Below are 20,410 nucleotides of genomic sequence, written 5' to 3' on the forward strand. Positions count from 1 at the left end.
GCAATGAAAGCCAAATTAATATTTTCAACTCAAATTTTCTCATCTGAACTCCAGACTTGCATAGGCAGACTTACAAGACATTTCTGTCTTGATAAGCTTAGAGATATTGCCCACTTAAACTCTCAAAAGTGAAAAAAATGAACCCATGGTCCCTATATCCCATTCCCCCAAAGCTGCCCTGTTTTCAGTTTTGTCTTTTTAAATGGCAGTGCCATGCTTCCCATTGTTGGAGCCATCTTTGACTTCTCTTTTGAGCTCATGAAACATAGTCAATTGAAAATTCTGTTGGCACTACCTTCAAAATATATTCTGAGTCTGACCACTTTTTACCATTTCTATTGTATTGTCCCTTCTCTTCCAGTTTTTGCTACACCTAAAATTTTTCTCCTCAGGCTCCTCTGAGGCCAGAGATTTGTATGGCCCTGGGCCTATGTGTGAACTTGCCACTACAGCTACATTCCAGTTCTCCATGTCCACAACTGAAGTTTCTCCTCTTCTTATCATCCATGGTCTTTGTGATATTTTCCCTCTAACTTCTTTCCTGAGTTAAATACACTCTTTTCTCTCTTTCCTGAGATGAGGCCTTTATCTATAGGTGCTTTTATCTTGATGGTCCCAGTGTAATATGAATAAAATAAAAGCCAAATCACTGAAAGTCTGCTCTGTATCATATATTATGATAGGCACTTGCTATACATTTTCTTTACTGATTGCAACAGCATTATGTGGACATTATTCATCTATTCATTAATTCAATAAAGATATATGGTCCATAATATTTATTGATGCCTATTAACTATGTATAAGTCACAGATAGGATACCTGATATGAAGTTTTAAAATACCAGTTAATCAATTGATCACCATGGTGGTTTGGTTTGAAGCTATATGTACAACTGGAAAAATATGTTCTTAAAATTAATCCATTCCTGTGGGGGTGGCCCTATTGTATATAGCATCTTTTGGTGAGTAGGATATTGTTTTAAGATGTAACCCATCTCATTCATGGTTGGTCTTAATCCTTTTACTGGAGTCCTTTATAAAAGAATGAAATTCAGACAAAGAGAATGAAAGCCATGAAAGCAAGAAACTGAATGCAATGAAACCTGAAAAAGACAGGAGAGACCAGTAGATGCTGCCATGTGCGTTGTTATGTAACTGAGGAGTCCAGGATCACTGGCAGCTGGTCTTGTCTAGATGATGCCTTTATTTGGACTTTTTCATGAACTCAGAACTGTAAGCTTGTAAGCTAATAAATCCCCGTCATAAATGCCAACCCATTTCTGCTATATTGCTTTTGGCAGCCTAGCAAACTAGAATAATCATTAAACAAAGAGATAAATATTATAGATTATTTTGTCATGTAATTATAATAAAATGTAGTGTACCTTTTTAAATGCATGAATTATTAACCAAAATATTACCAACTACCACAAATCTTTATTGAATGTTTGCTTTATGTCAGGCACTGTGATAAGCACTTTACAAAGGCTAGGTTTTTTTAAAGTGGGGTGCCCTATTTAAGTCACATAACTAATAGATAAGGAAGTCAAGATTTAACTCCAAGTTTACCTAGATTTATATCTAACATTCTTTCCATTATAAAACACTGGGTAATGCATGAGCCAGTGCTTGTTTTAATAATCTAGAAATGTCAGTGTCTCTAAGTCACTATATATTTAAATAAAATCTCTTCATTTAAAATGAAGATAATACAAATCATCTTTTGAAATTATTGTAAGGAGTATGTGCTGACTTCCTGGTGGGTTATGGAATTACTTTTACTAAGACAAAGATGAACTATGAAGAAAGGCACTTGGACTCTCAGGAAGCTTCCTGACATCCTTAATAAAGGATAATTTTATGACTAAAAGGAAAGGAATGACAAAAATATAGGACTGGAGGAATAATGAGAGAAAATACAGTTTTATTGAACACAGACACCGAACACTATTTAGCTATTATATACCTGTTATATAATTATCACAATTAACTAATGTTAAAAAAAACCTTGATGAGTTAATAACTTAACTAATGTTGACACTGTTTAGATGATGTTCTCATTCTATATTTATTTATTACATGTCAGGCATTATTCTAAGTTTTCTAATACATAAGATTAATTAATTCTCACTACAATATTAGGAGTTAGGTATTATTATTATCTCCATTTTAGTTGGTCAGATTAAGAGAAAGATTTAGCAATATGTTCAAAGTCACATAACTAGTAAATTGAGGAGTCAGGATTAAAACCCAGGCAGTATAATTTTGGAATTTGTACTCTGAAACACTATCTAAAGTGGTGGGGTTCAGATTAAAATTCACTAAAAAATTCTCCACATTTTCCACTTTACCTCACATAAGAATATCCTCACCATGAGGCACAGTGTTCTCTACAGATCAGGGATGATCTTGATTTTTTGGAAAGTTATAGCACCTTGTGAAAAGACAGAGAAATGTAAGCCCTTTCTGTGAAACTCAGAGTTGCTCAAGGAGCATCAGAAATATGTTGTGTGTACAGTGATAATTAATAACACCAATTTATATGCCCATTTCTCTTCCTTCCAAACATTTCTCCCATACCAACCCATGGTTCTCATATCTTGTGCCTTCATTGATGTAAATACAATCAGACAGCTCCCTTCCATTTACCATTCATTACAACTCCAAACTCTGCTCAGACCTTCTCCAGATGAAATAGCCTCAGAAGTCGACTCCGAATCTCCTTGGTCCTAGCCCCATAGATAACTGGGTTGAGCACAGGAGGCACCAGAACATACAGATTAGCCAGAAAGATGTGCACATGCTTGGGGACTCGGTGGTGGCCAAAGCGGTGAGTGAGGAAGGAGAAGAAGGCAGGAATGTAGAAAACCAAAATTACCCCAAGGTGGGAGCCACAAGTGCTCAGAGCCTTGTTCCGAGCATCACGGGACGGGAGGTGAAAGACAGCATTGAGAATAAAGACATAGGAGATGGCAATGAGGATGGAGTCCAGACCCATGGCCAGCAGAGCCACAGTCAGCCCATAGATAATATTGACAGTAATGTTGGTACATGCTAGTCGAGCAATGCCCATATGCTCACAATATGTGTGTGCCATGACACGGTGCCCACAGTAGAGTAGTCGCTTAAGCAAGAAGATGAAGGGAGAAACGACAGCTATACTACGGAATATTCCAACCAGGCCAATTGTGCTTATGACGGTATGGTTGAGGATGGTTGTATATCTCAGGGGGTTGCAGATAGCCATGTAGCGATCAAAAGCCATGGCAAGAAGAACCGAGGACTCCAGAGCATAGATAGAATGGACACAAAACATCTGGGACAGGCATCCTCCAAAGGAAATCTCATGAGCATGGAACCATAAAATGGCCAGTGTCTTGGGCACAGTGGTGGAGCTGAGGGCCAGGTCAGTGAGAGAGAGAAGGCAGAGGAAGAGGTACATGGGTGCATGAAGGGCATTATCCATTGCAATGAGCAATATGAGGGCAGCATTTCCAGCCAGTGCTACCAGGTACATAGCACAAAAGGGGATGGCAATCCATACGTGGGCAGTTTCCAATCCTGGGATCCCTGTCAGGAAAAGAGTTTCTGGGAGACTGTCATCACTGATGTTGGTAGCCGACATTGTACTTGGCAAAGGAAGGACTCTATCCAAGGGGTGATAGTAAGCTCTCCCTGTAACATTAGCTACTTGATTCATTCACAAAATTATGACATTTCTGTGAAATAATCTATTTTAGACTGAGAAAAAATATTTATTGTTATTGACTTGTTCAAGTATCTGAAATGACATTTCATATATAATCTAGTTTTTTACATCAGTTATCTCTTACACTTAGCATACATTTGGAATTCTACATTCCAAGCATGAACTTAAGCATATAAATATCTACTCAGCCTGACCCTTCTTGACTTTTCTCCCACATGTCCTGTACAACATTTGGTGTCCACACATCTAGGGATATTTCTTGCCTCTCTACTATAATTTATATCATTCCCCACATCTAGTGTCCCTTCTTTATTTCCCTCCTCTCTAATTTTTAAGCTTAATGACAAGTTTCACTGCCTCCCAGAAGCCTTCCCTTTCTAATCCAGTTCTTAGTGATTTTTTTTTTAGTGAGCCTTCCTTTTGTAGTGTTCCATATTTTGTGGTCAGACAATTATGACTGTGTTCAGGTTAGAGAGAGCTTAACTTGAAATTGAAGACCAGAAAAGGTGCAAAGCTACCCTGGTAAGTAGGAAGAACAGGAAGCCCAAAAGAAGCCCACCTGCTGCAGTTCAAGAACAAGTTCAAGCATATCTTTACTCCAACTGTATTCCCCAACAGTCCTCGTGTATTAACTTAATAAACTTCATTAGAATCCATCTATTTGTTTTATTTTTGTTTCTTTGTGCTTTTACTTTTTTACTAGAGAAGTTGTAGGTTTAATGAAAAATCATGCATAAAATAAGGAGTTCCCATATACCACCCTATAATTAACACCTTCCATTAGTGTGGTACATAAGTTAAAAATTCATGAGAACATTTTTACAATTGTACTATTAACTATACTCCATCATTTACAATAGTGTTCACTGTGTTGTACAGTTCTAAGTTTTTTTGTTTACATATTTTAAAATTTTTATTCTGGTAACATATATATGACCTAAAATTTCCCCCTTTTAACCAAAGTCAATATATAATTCAGTGCTATGAATTACGTTCACAATGTTGTGTTAACATCACCACCATTCATTACCAAAACTTTCCCTCAACCCAAATTGAAGCTCTGTATAATTTAAGCATTAACTGCCAGTTCCCTATCCCCATCCTGGCCCCTGGTGGCCTGTATTCTAGTTTCTGATTCTATAAATTTACTTATTCTAATTACTTCATATCAATGAGATCGTACAGAGGAAACTTAAAGACATCATGTTGAGTGAAATAAGCCAGACACAAAAGGACAAATGTTGTATGATCGTTTCTATCTTTGCTTTAAAAATTCTCTTTGGGCTGAGACTATATTTTTATACAGTTTTAATCTTCATACTGCTCATGTCTGTGTCTGTACCTATGCATTTTGCCCAATGTTCACTCAAAGAATCATTTCTGACAATTCTTAGTAACATACCATTGACTTCTTGATTTTATGCTGTAATGGTGTATTCACTTTATTTTCTGAGTTTGTAACTCGTCTGTCCAGATGTGCACCAGATAGCTTCAGTTTTTAATCACCTGAAGTGCCGAGATACATACCTCTTGATTGAACAGCTGAGTGCTATAAGCACTCATGTGGGTACAAAAGGAGAAAAAAAGAGATGGAGCAGATATGCTAGCTGGAGAGACAACACTTCCAACTGAGGCAAATTCAGCTTAAAATTCTGCATAGCCACTAGTCTGGTGAATGAATGTGATGTCCGATCAGAATTGCAAATGCTAATGAGGGCAGGAGGGAGAGAGTAAAATTGTCCCGGAATTGCCAACAGTAAAGGTATCCTGGAAGAGGGAATCTCTTTTGTTGAAGAAGACTAGTATTATATATACCCTCAGCAAGTAAAATAGCATAGGGAAAAGAATCCTATGTAGGGTGCCAGGAAACCTGAGTTTGTCATAAGACCATTATATTGCCTTGAATAAATCCTGTCACTTCTGTGGAAAGTATCAATTTAGAAAGAGCAATAACTCTAGAATCCCAGAATTAGGTTTTCTTTTTCCTCACTATGTAGTATTGAAAAGTCCCCCAAATTTCTTGAGCCTCATGCTTCTCATCTGTATTCTTTTTGGTCTGCACAGCCACCGATGTGCACAGAGAAGCAGCTTTCTTACAATAACCAATTAAAATCTTCCTTTGGGGGCAGTGATGGACAGGGAGGAAATGGGAAAGAAGACAGTAGGGACTCCAGCTTACCATCCTATACTCTCAACCCTCTCATCAATTGGGAATGGCAGCAACTGGCCTACTTGCCTCATGCAGTTTTTGTGGTTAAGCATTGAGCAAAGTACATTGATTGAAAAGATGGACACCCAAAATAATATCCTCCCCATTTTTACAAGCTTTTATTCCGTAACTGCTTATTGAAGGTAGTTAATAATAATGATTATTATCACTCTTTTACCAATGTGAAGAACAAGTCCATAGAGATGAACTGATGTATTGAGATCACAAAGCATGTTACTGGCAGAACTGAAATTAGAACTGAAGTATCCTGAGTCAATGTTTAATGTTCTCAACTCACTCAACAACCCACTTACATGGCCCATACTTGACTTCTTACACTTTCTTCAAGGCGTTATATCTAATATCAGTTCTAAGGCTGAGATCACTTTAATCTTTCTCGGAACTCCAAGGAGATAGAATTAGATAGCCCCCAGTGTGCAGTAATATGTTCACTGATGGCACCAGTTGAGCCTGGGCTTAGCCCTGTGACATTAGGGGAAAGAAGCTTGAAGGAATAGGATGGTAACCTGGAGTCCCTACTGTTTTCTCTTCCTATCTCCTCCCTATTAGTCATTGCCCCCAAAGGAAGATTTTAATTGGTTATTGTAAAAACGCCCCTTCTCTGTGAGCATCAGTGGTTGTGCAGACCAGGAGGATTACAGTACAAGCACGGTAGTTTTCCAGGGTAAAATATAGGAAATAGACCTGAACTGGAGAAACTCTCTAGTCCAATAGGGTACATTTTCCCAAGCTTGCCCCACCCAGCCCTGTCTCTTGGTCACTGTGATATCTGAGATTTTGAGGTCCTCCTATCAAAGATAAATCTCAATAATTTAACTCAGAATTCCATCTTGAACATGCTGGTTTCAGGAACATACCTGTGTGGAAGATGTTCATTTGCAAGTGGAGCACATTTAGCTTGCAGCTCTGTGAGAGTGTGGGGTGGATGGGCTGTCTGGGAGAGTGTGGTGGAGAGAGTTTTGTGCAGGTTCCGTGTACCTGAATGCAGAGTTTTGTCTCAGGAGGTATAAATTGTGCTTCTGTATAGGTTGGGTGTGTGTGAGATGGAGGAGCGAGAGGTGTCTGGATGTGCAGTCTGGTTGAAATGTCTTTTCCTTTCCCAGTTTTGTAGGCTCAGTGTGTTTCTTCTGTCTAGACTCCAGGTTCCTCTGACTGAAAGGCTTGTTGAGGGAGGTTATTTATTGACCCTGAGAATTTCATGTGTGGAAACCCAGGGGACCTGCTCTAGGGATTTTGAGTGTCCCTCACATTTTGAGGGTGAGAAGGAAATAGAGGAGCTGGTAAAAAGAGGGAGAATTAAGGAAGGAAAAAATTCCAATATGGCTCTTCAAGGAAAGTAGAAATTGTATGCCTAGTATTTTTATGGTTTATGTTTTATCCTCCTTGTCTATTTTTCCTCTCCTCTTCTGAATTTTTCCTATTTTCATCCATCAAGGTCCCCTTTCAAGGAAAAATTAATTTCTTCTCTATGACTGCAGAATACTACATTTTGTCTCTTATAGCACACCTTTCTACTCTCATATGAACTGAAATCATTGGTTTTCAGAATTTTTGCTGGGTGATGCCCTAAAAGAATTTTCAAAATGCTATGTATGTGGAAAAGCTTTAAGTTGAAATGTGAAAAATGTTATAAAACATTTAGGAAGAAAATGATATAATTTTTGGTATATTGTGAATATTGATATTTTAAAAGTAAACTCTTTTGAATGTACTCTATGGAATCTAAATACCCTAGAAATTTCCAACCTACAGTTAGCCATTTTAATATATATGAGCAAGTTTATCTTAACTGTCAGAAATGTATTATTATTGCTTTGCCTCCTTAAAGATAGTTTGTTCGTCCACATATTTATATTTTTGCTTAATATCTCAGGGTGATCACTTTTTCATACCTGTTTGCAATAAAGATAGGTACACTAAAATTATTTGATTTCCTACACAAAAGGCTCAAAAGCATTAAAATATTCTATTTTTATTATAAAAGTATACAATAATAAAGGCAATATAAAAATTTATTTAGAAAAATATTAAATATCAACCTAATTTGTTTGCAAATACTTTCTCTACTGGGGTTGATGGAGTTCTTTTTCTCCCAATTAGTTCATATAACCACAAAACAATATTAATGGAATAACTCAGTGTTCACCCTCAGTTATTTTTACTTTTATGCTTATGAAAGTAAAGCTCTGAGAACCCTTATGTACATAAGAACTGAGTGGGGAGTAAGAGGAGTTCTGCAGTATGTGGAATGCTGCCATAATAGATTAGAGTAACTGCTGTGGTCAGCTACTTCATAAGGATGGAGTTTCTGGTTATCAGAAGTTTAAAGGTGTAAGCTCCTGAAACTGGGACCCAGATCACTGAGGAGAGGCCTGAGCCAAGAGGTGTGGGTATCTCAGGGGTACAATAAGGATGGTTCACTCTAGGGAAAAGGAAACAAACAAACAAAAAAATACATACTTGAAACCAAGTAAACTCACTGCTGCTATTAGAATCAAATGCTTTTGCCAAGGAAAAGAACAATTGTTTGAGTGACTCTGATAGGAACAGGATGAAAACAAACAAAAGCAAGTTTCTTATCCTTTTTCCAGCTCTCCAGTTTACCTCTGGTCCCTCCTATTGGTAAAACTAACAGGCAACTTAAAGAAGTCTGTTAGAAAACTAACAGACTTCTTTCTGGTAAGAAGGGTAGTCTTAGCCTCAGCATCACAATGCAGAAAATAGAAGAGTGGCTTTGGAACTGGGCCAACAGCTTAATAATAAGCAAAGTATCCCTTTGATATGTATGGATACACACATGTATTAAACATTGGTGTGGGCATATTGGTGTGGGAATGATTAAACGAGAATCATATCTACAAACCAGAAAATAATTAATTCATTTTGTTAGAATAATCAAATTTTTCTTTAGTATTTAATGAAAGAGAAACATATTTGTTTCTAAAGAATAGGACTAAAAAAAGATTATTTAAAATTAGGATTGGCTGTTATCCAAAAAATATTTCATGATATCATTTGATTTTAAAAAGTATTAATTGAATAATGCACACCTTACCTTATGCACTTGTTCTGCTAAACACATACACATAATATTAACATTTTTATCTTTCAGCTTTATTGAGTGAAAGTTGGGAAATGTGGTAGTCCTTAAAAACATTTCAATTATATTTGCATTTACTAAGTGCAATACTTTGGTTTCTTGGAATTATTCCTATTTCCAGTGAACAGCAAGTTCCTCAGATAAATATTTGAATATAGCTGCAAAAATGTAAGTTAAATGCATGGAAAAAGACATTTTTAGCACTTGAATCTTTCTTTACTATTAACCCCAGACTAGGATGATAAAGGAAAGGCTACTCTCACTCTCCTGCTTACTCTACAATATATTTAAATTTAGAACTTTTAAGAACTACCAAATATACTGATTCCAAAGCCACATATTATATTTAAAATAAATGTGTGTAAGACAGGGAAAGCAAACCCTAAGCAGGTATATATTGATTTAATTGATTATAAAAGAAGCTTGGTCTGAATCAGTAATTGGAGTCCTCCCTTTGCTTGTTGCAAAGGAGGGGAAGTGAAGCAAATAAAAAACTAAGTTTAAATGAAATTTAAGATCACAGAATTTTAAAGCTAAGTTTGTAGTCATTATCCTAACAAAGAGAAAATCACAGAAACTGAACACTTTCTACCAGAGATGGTTTTTCTGGCAGTTTAGTGTTTATCCTTTCATCATATTAGGTCTTTCCTTCTTATGCTGGATAGATCTCACCACCAGCTTCTTTGCTTCAATAGCTGGGACAGCTGAATATATTGGGCAAAAATCAGATCCATCTATAGATTAACACAATGCAAATTCATGAACTAGAACCTTGCCTTTACCCAGACTTTTTTCTGCTTTATCCAGTTAATTTTCTTTATCATTCTCCTTAATTGACATTTCAAATATCCACTGCATCTTTTGAGCCCTCTGCAGTACTTGTTCTCAGTGGTAAAATATTTAGCTTTGGTGTTTAAGTAAATAGATATGGGCGTGAATGTGAGAAAAAATGTGTAGAATTATACCCAGGACTTAGCATAGTTTGAAACAAAAGTCATGCTAGCATTAAGAAAATGAATGTAGAAAGAAGAACAAGTTTACATTCATAATTTGGGCATGTTGATTTTAAAGTTCCTATAAAACAGTCAGTTACAGATGCCAAGTTGTCAGCTGGAAAGTAAAAAATAAGTTAGAGCTAAGACATAGTTTTGAGTGTCATCACCACGTTAGAGTTAGTGGAAATCTGACTTTATTCCAAGATCATTCAGGGAGAGTATATAGAGTTAAAATTGAAGGAGATATAGAAAAGAGCCACGAAGAAGTTAATATTAAGTGTAGAGAGGAGGGAGAGATGTTTGTAAAAGATACTGAAGAGAAGTAGACGTGGAGGCAGATGGTGGACCAGAAGAGTAAACAGTGAGCTAAGAAAGGAGAAAATTTAGAAAGAAGGAACTGTCAATTGTATCAATAAATGGATTGAGACCTTATTATATTTAGTAATACTGAGGTCAGTGGTTATCATGGAAACACTGTTTTGTGGTGTGATGATGTTAATATACAGTCCATTAAGGATTGAATGAGAAAAAAGGAAGAGACAGTGAGAGGACACACATGGTAGACTAACATGTCCTTGAGTGGGTCATGATGTAGCAACTCACATTGAGTGAAGTGGATACAACTCCCCTTTATAAAACTCAAGCAGTGGAAGATGAGAGTAGATTTTCCAGCGAAAAATTTAATAGATCAAAAGTAGAGAGATGAATTTATATCAATTTCTGTTGGACAATATTTGCCTGGGACATTGTTTTTGTTTTAAATGAAGATTATGTGAACACATTGAAGTGTATAAGCAAAAATATTTCGATTTGAGAAAGATCACTCTGTTATCAGAAGGAAGGAAGTTGGGTGCTGGCAGAGGTGGTTCAGGGAAAAGTTAGGACACTGCTTCAGTAATTTAGATGTAAAAGTCTAAACTTGGGCACATATGGTATAAATGAAGTGGCAAACAATTTGAAGAATTGTGGTGAGACTCGATAATTACTTGGGCATAAGGAATAAAAGGAAATAGATAAAAGTAGAAAATTCAGTCCTTGGCTGAGAATGACAATGCCCTTAATGAGAAAAGATATGGAGAAAACATAGTGGACTTCTGCTTATCTTTCCTTATTGAAGACAGAAGACCAGATCCATTTCCTAACCTTAGTCTTTCTTCATCCCATTACTGAATAGAGAAAGTGCCTCTGGCTTGTAACCTGTCTATCCTCTCTCAGTACTAAAAGGTGAGTAAGATGGTGGTGAAGGAAGGGAAGCAAGATTTATTGTATTCTTGCCATGTGCCAAGATAAGTGAAGAATCCATTTGATTCTCACAGCTTCCCAGTGAGGAAATTTGTAAGATAATGTCATGTCTACCTAAAGATGGAGGACCTGAGATTTATATTATAATTTAAGAATATATAAATGGCAAGCAGAATACTTGGAATTAATAACAGATTTGATCCAAAAATTGTGTTTTCTAAACTGTACCATATTTCCTCCTTTCTTCCCAAATGGATTTCTTAGTTCCATGTTTGCCACTATAGAAATTATATAGCAAGTGAAGGGTGATATTAGTGAAAATGGTGGAATAGGAACCTCTGGAAATTCTTTCTTCCATAAAAGCAATGAGAAAACTCACAAAAATTGTCAGAAGTAACTCTTTCAAGACTCTGGACATTAAGCAAAAGCTTGCAGCAACCCTGGAAGATTATATCCAAGAAAAACAGTTGAATTTTTCAAATCTTTATAGCATTTTAACTTGCTCTAGTCCTGTGTCCCACTCTGACTCTGTAGAAGACTTGAAAAATAACAGCCTGCATTCACAGTGAAAACCAGCCTACTGGCAAAAGCAAAGAAGATGGGAAAGGGAATAGAACTCTTTCAAAGTCTCTTCTTAGAGAATTACCATTATTTGACTTGTCTGGTAGTTCTCTGGAAGTCCTCTCTTTCAAGGATGTCTATATTTCACAGGATTCAGAGCTAACCCAGTATGAAGAGTCTTTCCCCCATGGGATATGTCAAAAACAATTATAATCAATTAACTTGTGGCTGCCTGATGTGATGGATAACAGTTGGGCAAATGATAAACTAACCAAAAAGCTTTAAATAGGAAAAGCTGAGGAAAGAGTTGTCTTTAAGGTCTGTGAAAATCTCTGACATATCCCTGGGGGATGTAGAAGACCATGCACTTGTCCATGACTATACACATAGTTAGGTTGCAGGCATGCCCAGGAAAGACCTGAGAAGGCACAAAGCTCTTACTTCCAGTTGACCTCAAACCTCTGCACAAGCAGAAAGTGTACAATAAGGCAGAGTTGTAAAATGCTTCAATGAGTGTTTAAGTAATGCTTCAACATGTACACAAAGCCCATCTGCTAAAGACCATGAGACTTATTGGTCTTGGTATTTAAGGAAATATCTGTCTATATGTTAACTGACATCTAAACTAATTGAGTAGAGACTTCAGTGATCAGACATGACAAAAAAATAGGTGTTACAGATGTGGCAGTTTGAAATTAGTTTATGATTTCCCAAAAATAGAAATATCACAACTAATCTATTGCTCTGGGTGTGATAACCTTTGATTGCATTATAAATTCAGTTGAGGAGTCTTAGATTAGATTACCTGTTAACATTGGTGTAGGACTTTTTATTGGACTATGTCAGAGAGGCATGACTCAGATTGAGTAACCACCCTCTTCCTGGGTTTGATATAAATAGACTCATATAGATAGAGGAGGAAAAAGGGAACTGTCATTTTTGATCTTGCAATGTAAGAGAGAAGGTCACTTAAGCATAAAATCCCAAAAGGCTAGGCCCATGGAGCCATTCAAGAGGAGACCAGCCCTGCTATTTGCCTGGTAGCTTACAGCTGAACTTGAGAAGAAGTAGAATAGCTGAGACTGATATAGGAAGCCTGAAGAGACAAGCCCTATGCCAGCTTGCAGCTGGAATTGGGAATAAAGTAGAGCAGCTGGGCCTGAGAGAAGATGCTTGGAGAATGAGAGTCCAGGCAGAGATTGCCCACCATCTTGCTTGAACATATGGCAACTAACTTTGGTGAGAAAGCACCTCTTATTGTGCCTTGAGTTGCACTTTTCATGGACTATAAGCTTTTGCTCCAAATAAATATCTTTTATAAAAGTCGACACATTTCTGTTACCTTGCATTGGAAGGCCTTTGGCAAACTAAAACACAGATTAAGTTCAAAATAGTCACTAAACAACAAACAGTAATAACAAACAGCAACAACACAAACCCTGGGGATGGGGGAGGGGTGGATCTGATTTCCAGAGCTGCCACATTGTATTTAATATTTCCAATGTTCAACAGAAGTTTATGAGTCATGCAAAGAAATAAGAAAGTATGGCCCATACACAAGAAAATAAAGTATCAGTAGAAACTGTCCCAAAGAAAGTACAAATGATGGGCATTGTAGATAAAGATTTTATATTATCTGTTGTAAATGTGTCCAAAGAATTAAAGGAAACTATGTCTAAAGAACAGAAGGAAAGGGTGAGAATGATGACTCACCAAATAGAAAACATTAATAAAGAGACAGGAATTATATATACAAAAAGAACCAAATAGAAGTTCTGGACTTGAAAAGTATAATAAATGAAAAAAAAAAATTTACTATGGGAGCTTAACAGCAGATTTGAAAAGTCAGAAGAAAGAAATGCCAAACTTGAAGACTGGTCAACTCAGGTTATCCAGTCTAACTAACAGAAAGGCTAAAGAATGAAGAAAAATAAACAGTATCTCAGAGACCTGTGACACACCATCAAGCACATCAATATACATGTATGGTAGTCCCAGACGGAGAGGAGAGAAACAAAAGGAAAGAAAGAATATTTGAAGAAAGAATTGCAGAAACTTCCTGAATTTGATGAAAAACATTAATATAAACATACAGGAAGCTCAACAAACTCCAGATAGGAAGAACTGAAAGAGATACATTTAGTAAGTGATGTTGCTAAGGCTATGTAGGACTAGGAAAAAAAGGCACCTGGACCCTAGCAACTCCCCTGACTCCACAATAAGGGGTAATTTCATGGCTAAAAAGGAAAGAACCACAACAAAGGAACAATAGTGGAAATTCAGTTTTTTGAACACTAATCATACACCAAACATTATTTAGCTAATATAGAGTTGTTATGTAACATAATTATCACAATAACCTTGTGAGGTGTGATAATGTAATAAAATTTTAGATAAGTTAATAACTTGGTGTAGCAGTTTGATATAATTGATGAATTCCAAAAAGAAATATTGGATTATGTTTGTAATCTGATCTGTACCTAGGAATGATTGAGTTATCATTAGGGCATGGAGTCCCCACCCAGTCCCCATCACTTGGTGGATAGAGACTCACAGATAAAAGGCATGGCAAAGGACAGAGTTGGAGCTTTTGATGCGAGGATTTCTGATGTTGGAGTTTGACGTTGAAGACCTGGGAAGTCAGAACCCAGAGGAAAGAGAAACCAGTATCAGGAAGGAAGGGACCTTGAACCCAGAGAAAAGCAAGACCCAGGAATGTAGAAACCCAGGAAGCCTGAACCCTTGCAGACCTTGTCAACTATCTTGCTCCAAATAGACTTTGGTGAGGGAAGTAACTTATGCTTTATGGCCTGGTATCTGTAAGCTCCTACCCCAAATAAATACCCTTTAAAAAAGCCAACCAGTTTCTGGTATTTTGCATCAGCACCCCTTTGGCTGACTAATACACTTAGCTAATGATATTTTGAGCAGTTATAGAACTTCTGTGTCATATATTTATTTATTTAATATTCTTACATGTCAGGCAGTGTTCTATGTTTTCTACATATATTCATTAATTAACTTAATCCTCACTGCAAACTTAAGATTTAGGTATTATTATTATTCTCATTTGATAGTTGGCCAGTGGCATTAAAAGCGTTAACAAAATACTAAATGTCACAAACTTAGAGAGCAGAGGAGTCATGATTCAAATGCAGGCACTCTGATTTTAGACCTTATGCTTTTAAACACTATACAAAGTGAAGGAGTTCAGATTCAAATTCATTCCTAAAGTTCTTTATGTTTTCCCTTTGAACTCACCAGAGAAAATCCCCACTATGAGACAAAGCATTGTCTCCAGACCAAGAATGACCTTGCTATTTGGAAAGGTATAGCCTCCTCTGAGGGGACTGAGAAAATGCCATCCTTTTCTGGGAAATTCAGAGTTGTTCTAAGAACCTCAGGAACATGGTATATTAAATACTATTGTTGATAACTCCAATTCATCCGGCCATTTCTCTTCCTTACAGAGATCCCTTACATATTACCCTATCTCTCTCCTATCACCAGTCTATATCCATGTAAAGGCAACTAGACAGCTTCCTCACCTATTTAACTTTCTTTCTAATCTAAAACTCTGCTCAGACCTCCTCCAGGTGAAACAGCCTCAGAAGTCAACCCTGAATCTCCTTGGTCCAAGCCCCATTGATAACTGGATTGAGCACAGGAGGCACCAGAACATACAGATTGGCCAGAAAGATGTGCACCTGTTTGGGGACTCAGTGGTGGCCAAAGTGGTGAGTGAGGAAGGAGAAGAAGGCAGGAATGTAGAAAACCAAAATTACCCCAAGGTGGGAGCCACAAGTGCTCAGAGCGTTGTTCTGAGCATCACAGGACGGGAGGCGGAAGACAGCATTGAGAATAAAGACATAGGAGATGGCAATGAGGATGGAGTCCAGACCCATGGCCAGCAGAGAGCCAAAGTCAGCCCATAGATAATACTGACAGTAATGTTGGTGCATGCTAGATGAGCAATGCCCATATGCTCACAATATGTGTGTGCCATGACACGGTGTCCACAGTAAAGTAGTCGCTTAAGCAAGAAGATGAAGGGAGAAACAACAGCTATATCATGGAATATTCCCCCCAGGCCAATTGTGCTTATGATGGTATGGTTGAGGATGGTTGTATATCTCAAGGGGTTGCAGATAGCCGCGTAGTGATCAAAGCCATGGCAAGAAGAACTGAGGACTCCAGAGCATAGATAGAATGGACACAAAACATCTGGGACCAGCGGCGGACTTGGTCCAGTGGTTAGGGCTTCCGTCTACAACATGGGAGGTCTGCGGTTCACACCCCAGGCCTCCTTGACCTGTGTGGAGCTGGCCCAGGTGCAGTGCTGATGCGCTCAAGGAGTGCCCTGCCACACAGGGGTGTCCCCCACATAGGGGATCCCCACGCACAAGGAATGCACCCCATAATGAGAGCCGCCCAGTGCGAAAGCAAGTGCAGCCTGCCCAGGAATGGTGCTGCACACATGGAGAGCTGACACAACAAGATGATGCAACAAAAAGAAACACAGATTCCCATGCTGCTGACAACAATAGAAGCGGACAAAGAAGATGCAGCAAATAGACACAGAGAACAGACAACCAGGGTGGGGGTGGGCGAAGGGGAGAGAGATAAATAAATAAATAAATAAATAAATCTTAAAAAAAAAAAAAAACATCTGGGACAGGCATCCTCCAAAGGAAATCTCACAAGCATGGAGTCATAAAATGACCAGCATCTTGGGCACAGTGGTGGAGCCGAGGGCCAGGTCAGTGAGAGAGAGAAGGCAGAGGAAGAGGTACATGGGTGCATGAAGGGCATTATCCATTGCAATGAGCAATATGAGGGCAGCATTTCCAGCCAGTGCTACCAGGTACATAGCACAGAAGGGGATGGCAATCCATATATGGGCAGTTTCCAGTCTTGGGATCCCCATCAGTAAGAGTGTATCTGGCAGATTGTCTTCACTGATGTTAGTAGCTGACATCCTCCTCAGCAAAATCAAAGGGCATTGTTATGCATGACCTGTAATAGTGGGTATTTGGTAATTCATAAAAATGATGGCTTCCCATAAAATAATCTTTTTCAGAATGAGAAAAAATATTTGCTATTCACGTAAGAATATTAAATGACTTTTTCACATATAATCCATTTTTTCCCCTCAACTATATCCTACTCCAAACACATGCTTTGAGTGCTATTTTCCAAACACTAGACAAAGTATTTAACCATCTTCCCAGTATGACTCTTCCAGACTTGTCACTTACAACAAACTATAAATCATTTACTGAACTTTTGTCCACACATATCTAGGGATCTTTCTTGCCTCTTTATTTCATGACATTTCTCATTTCTAGGACATCTTCTTTCCTTATTTACCCCTTATTTTTTAAGCTTTAGAACAAGTTTATGTACCCTAGGTCACTTCATTTTCTACTCCTGTTCTTATTGACCTTTTCAATTTATTTCTTCCATTTTTTTCACTACATTGCAAAATTTCTTTTAGCTTTATGCAATCATAGTTGCAACAGTGCCCATGTTTGTATCTCTACATAAACACTTTTTAAAAAATAGAGTAGATGTGCGTTTACAAACAAATCATGCATATCAGTATTCAAACAGGTTTCCCATATATTGCTCCACCATCAACATCTTGCCTTGTTGTGTAACTTTTGTTAAAAATGATGAAAAAACATCTTCATAATATCATTGCTAATGATAGACCCTCCCTTACATTTGGTATATATTCCCATAAACCATATATTAGTACTGTACATTTGTTATAGTTCATGAGAGAACATTCTTGTATTTTGTACCTAAACATTTTGATCAATGTTCACTAAAAAATAATTTGACAGCTCTTCCTAACATGATTGACTTTCTGCGTTTTTTAACTCATCCGCCCAAATATAAAACAAATAGTGCTCTTTACACCTCACGTGAAGTGCCTAGAAAGATGCTAGGCAGCATTGATATACTCACATACCTCATGCTTGTATATGCGCACTCTCATGGGTACAACAGAAGAAAGCAAGATTGCAGCAGACATGATGACCTGGGGAAACAGCCCTTCCAACTGAGGCAAAGTCAGCTCAAACCTGCATCCCACCAGTATAATGGCTGGATATGACATCTGAGTCTGAATGTAAGTGCTGATGGAGGCAAGTGGCGGAAGAGGGTGGACTGTCCTGAGTTGCCAACAGTAAAGGCAGGGAAGAAGGTATCTGTTTTTGCTTTAGAGGACTAAGCACAGACCGTCTCCCTCATAAGTATTTTAGTACAAAATAGCCTATGAAACATGGTAAGAAAACTGAAATTTTAGCTTTTATTCAGCCTTAAGACTGTGTGTGATTTTGAGCAAATCTTTTCACTTATTTGAAACGTATCATTTTAGAAAAAGCAATGACTCTGAACTCCCATCACGTTTTCTGCTTCCTCGCAATGTGACATTGAAAATTTCCATAAACTACTTGAGTCTTAGGTTCTTCATCAGGAATGGTAATAGCTGGCCTTTTATCACATGATTTTTTTGTTTGAACATAGAGTAAAATATATGGGGTTAAAAAGTTTGGACACCCAAACAATGTCTTCCCCAGTTTTACATGCCCTTTGCTCAATAAATGCCTATTGGAGGGGTACAGTGCATAATAATCATTCTCACATCTGTCTTACTAATGGAAAAAACAAATTCATTGACATGAACTGATATAATTGAGATCATAAAGCTTTTAAACATCAGAATTGAAATTAGTTCTGAAGTCCTCTGATTCAGAATTTGTTGATCTCACCTCACCAACTGTCCATTTATATGACAGTACTTCCATTTCTATCTTTTTCATGTGAGACATTCTGTCTAATATCAGTTCCTAATGCTTTGGTCATTTTACTCATTCCCTGAACTCCACAGAGATTGAGAAAATTAGAGAGCTGTTCCAATTTGCATGGTCATGTTCACTAATAGCACCAGCTACTCCTAAATTCAGTCTTAACGCTGCCCTGTGATATTAGCGCTCAGAGGTTTGAGAGGTGGAGGGTGGAGAGATGAAGTCTTTACTGTCTTCTCTTACCTTCTCCTCTCTGTTTATTGCTGCTCCCAAAGAATGATTTCAATTGGCTATTGTAAGAAAGCTGCTTCTCTGTGAGCATCTGTGGTTGTGGGAACCAGAAAGATTGGGGTGTAAGTGGGTCGTTTTCCAGGGAAAATAATTAGAAGTGGACCTTCTGGTACCCCTTTGGTCCAGATAGAGGGCATCCTCCCAAGAGTGTTCTACCCAGCCATGTTTTTGGCTAACTCTGCTGGTTGAGCTTTTGAGATCACCCTTTCAGACCAAGATTTCAATAACTTAATTCATCAAACATAGTCAAACACAATTTCATTGAACATCATTGTTGGGGAACTTGATGTCAAGAATGTACCTGTGTGGGAGGCATGTATTTGCAGGTGGAGAGAGCTTAGCTTGCAGCTCTTTGAACATGTGGTGTATATGGGTGTTAGGCTGTACGTTACTGTGTGTTTTGGAGAGACAGCTTGTGCTGGTGATGTGTACCTGAAGGTAAATTTGTCTTAAGGAGTTGTAAACAGTGTTTCTGTGCAGGTGGGAATGTTTAATTTGGGTTTGGGTATGCTATTTAGACTGAAATGTCTTCTTCCTGAGTTCTGTGGGCTTAGTGTATGCCTTAAGCTCAGATGTGGATCCCAGCCTCCTCTGAAAAAGGGGCATGTTAAGTGACTTTCTCTGTACATTCTAGGTATGAAAACCCAGGGGATCTGCCTTAGGGATTTGATCCATGGTGTATGTATCAAAGGAGAGATAGGGAAGGAAGGGGTTGATAAAAAAAGAGAAAGAAATGAGGAAAGGAAATTTTCCAGAATTATTTTTCCAGAAAATGGGAATTGAATATCTAGTACATTTTATACTTTCCATTTCTTTCTCTGCTTCTACTTTTTCTTTCCTTCCCTACTTTTTCTTCTCCTTTTATCCTTATTTCTGTGTTTCTTTCTGATCTCACATACATTATAGATCCACTGGTATTCTCTTTTCATGGTATATCACTAATACGCATAAATGGGTTGGTAAGATATGGAGGTGGACAAGTACATAATCCATTGTTCCATTAGCTTTAACTTAGTAAACTTAAGTAGAAAATTAAAGTTATTAACAATTTCCAAGCTATATCAGAGAACATTAAACAAGGTACAGTGTTCTTCTCAGCATGGGACCCTGTGTAATTGCCCAGATTACATGTCCATGAATCAGGCCTAGGTATTAATATCAGTGCCAGATACCCTCAAATCTCTTGACATTAGCCATCATCAAGTTCATGTGCCAAAGATTCCTTCTATCACACAGATACCACACTCTTTTTCTTTCAGCAGACTTTCCTGTAGCCAGTTACATTAAAACAAACCAGTAGTCTTCAACATTTTTTCTTTGGTATTTCCTAAAAAAGAATTCTGATAATAATATATACTCCTTAAGAATTCCATGTTGACTTCTGAATACTGTCATTAAATGTATAAATAATAGAAAATGATTTATTTTCAATGTTGTGAAAATTAAATTTTTTAAAAAACCTGTT

General features: G+C 37.6%; 1 protein-coding gene and 1 pseudogene across 1 annotated transcript; both read right to left on the reverse strand.

The window, feature by feature from the left end:
- Nucleotides 1-2,676: 2,676 nt before the first annotated feature.
- OR52D1 (olfactory receptor family 52 subfamily D member 1) lies at nt 2,677-3,627 on the reverse strand. Its single transcript, XM_004471420.1, has one exon. The coding sequence runs from the start codon at nt 3,625-3,627 to the stop codon at nt 2,677-2,679; it is 951 nt and encodes a 316-aa protein (XP_004471477.1).
- Nucleotides 3,628-15,453: 11,826 nt separating this feature from the next.
- Nucleotides 15,454-16,817, reverse strand: LOC101443610 (olfactory receptor 52D1-like; annotated as a pseudogene).
- Between the last annotated feature and the right edge of the window lie 3,593 nt (nt 16,818-20,410).

This window comes from Dasypus novemcinctus, chromosome 10, assembly GCF_030445035.2.
Source record: "Dasypus novemcinctus isolate mDasNov1 chromosome 10, mDasNov1.1.hap2, whole genome shotgun sequence".
NCBI classification, from domain to species: domain Eukaryota; kingdom Metazoa; phylum Chordata; class Mammalia; order Cingulata; family Dasypodidae; genus Dasypus; species Dasypus novemcinctus.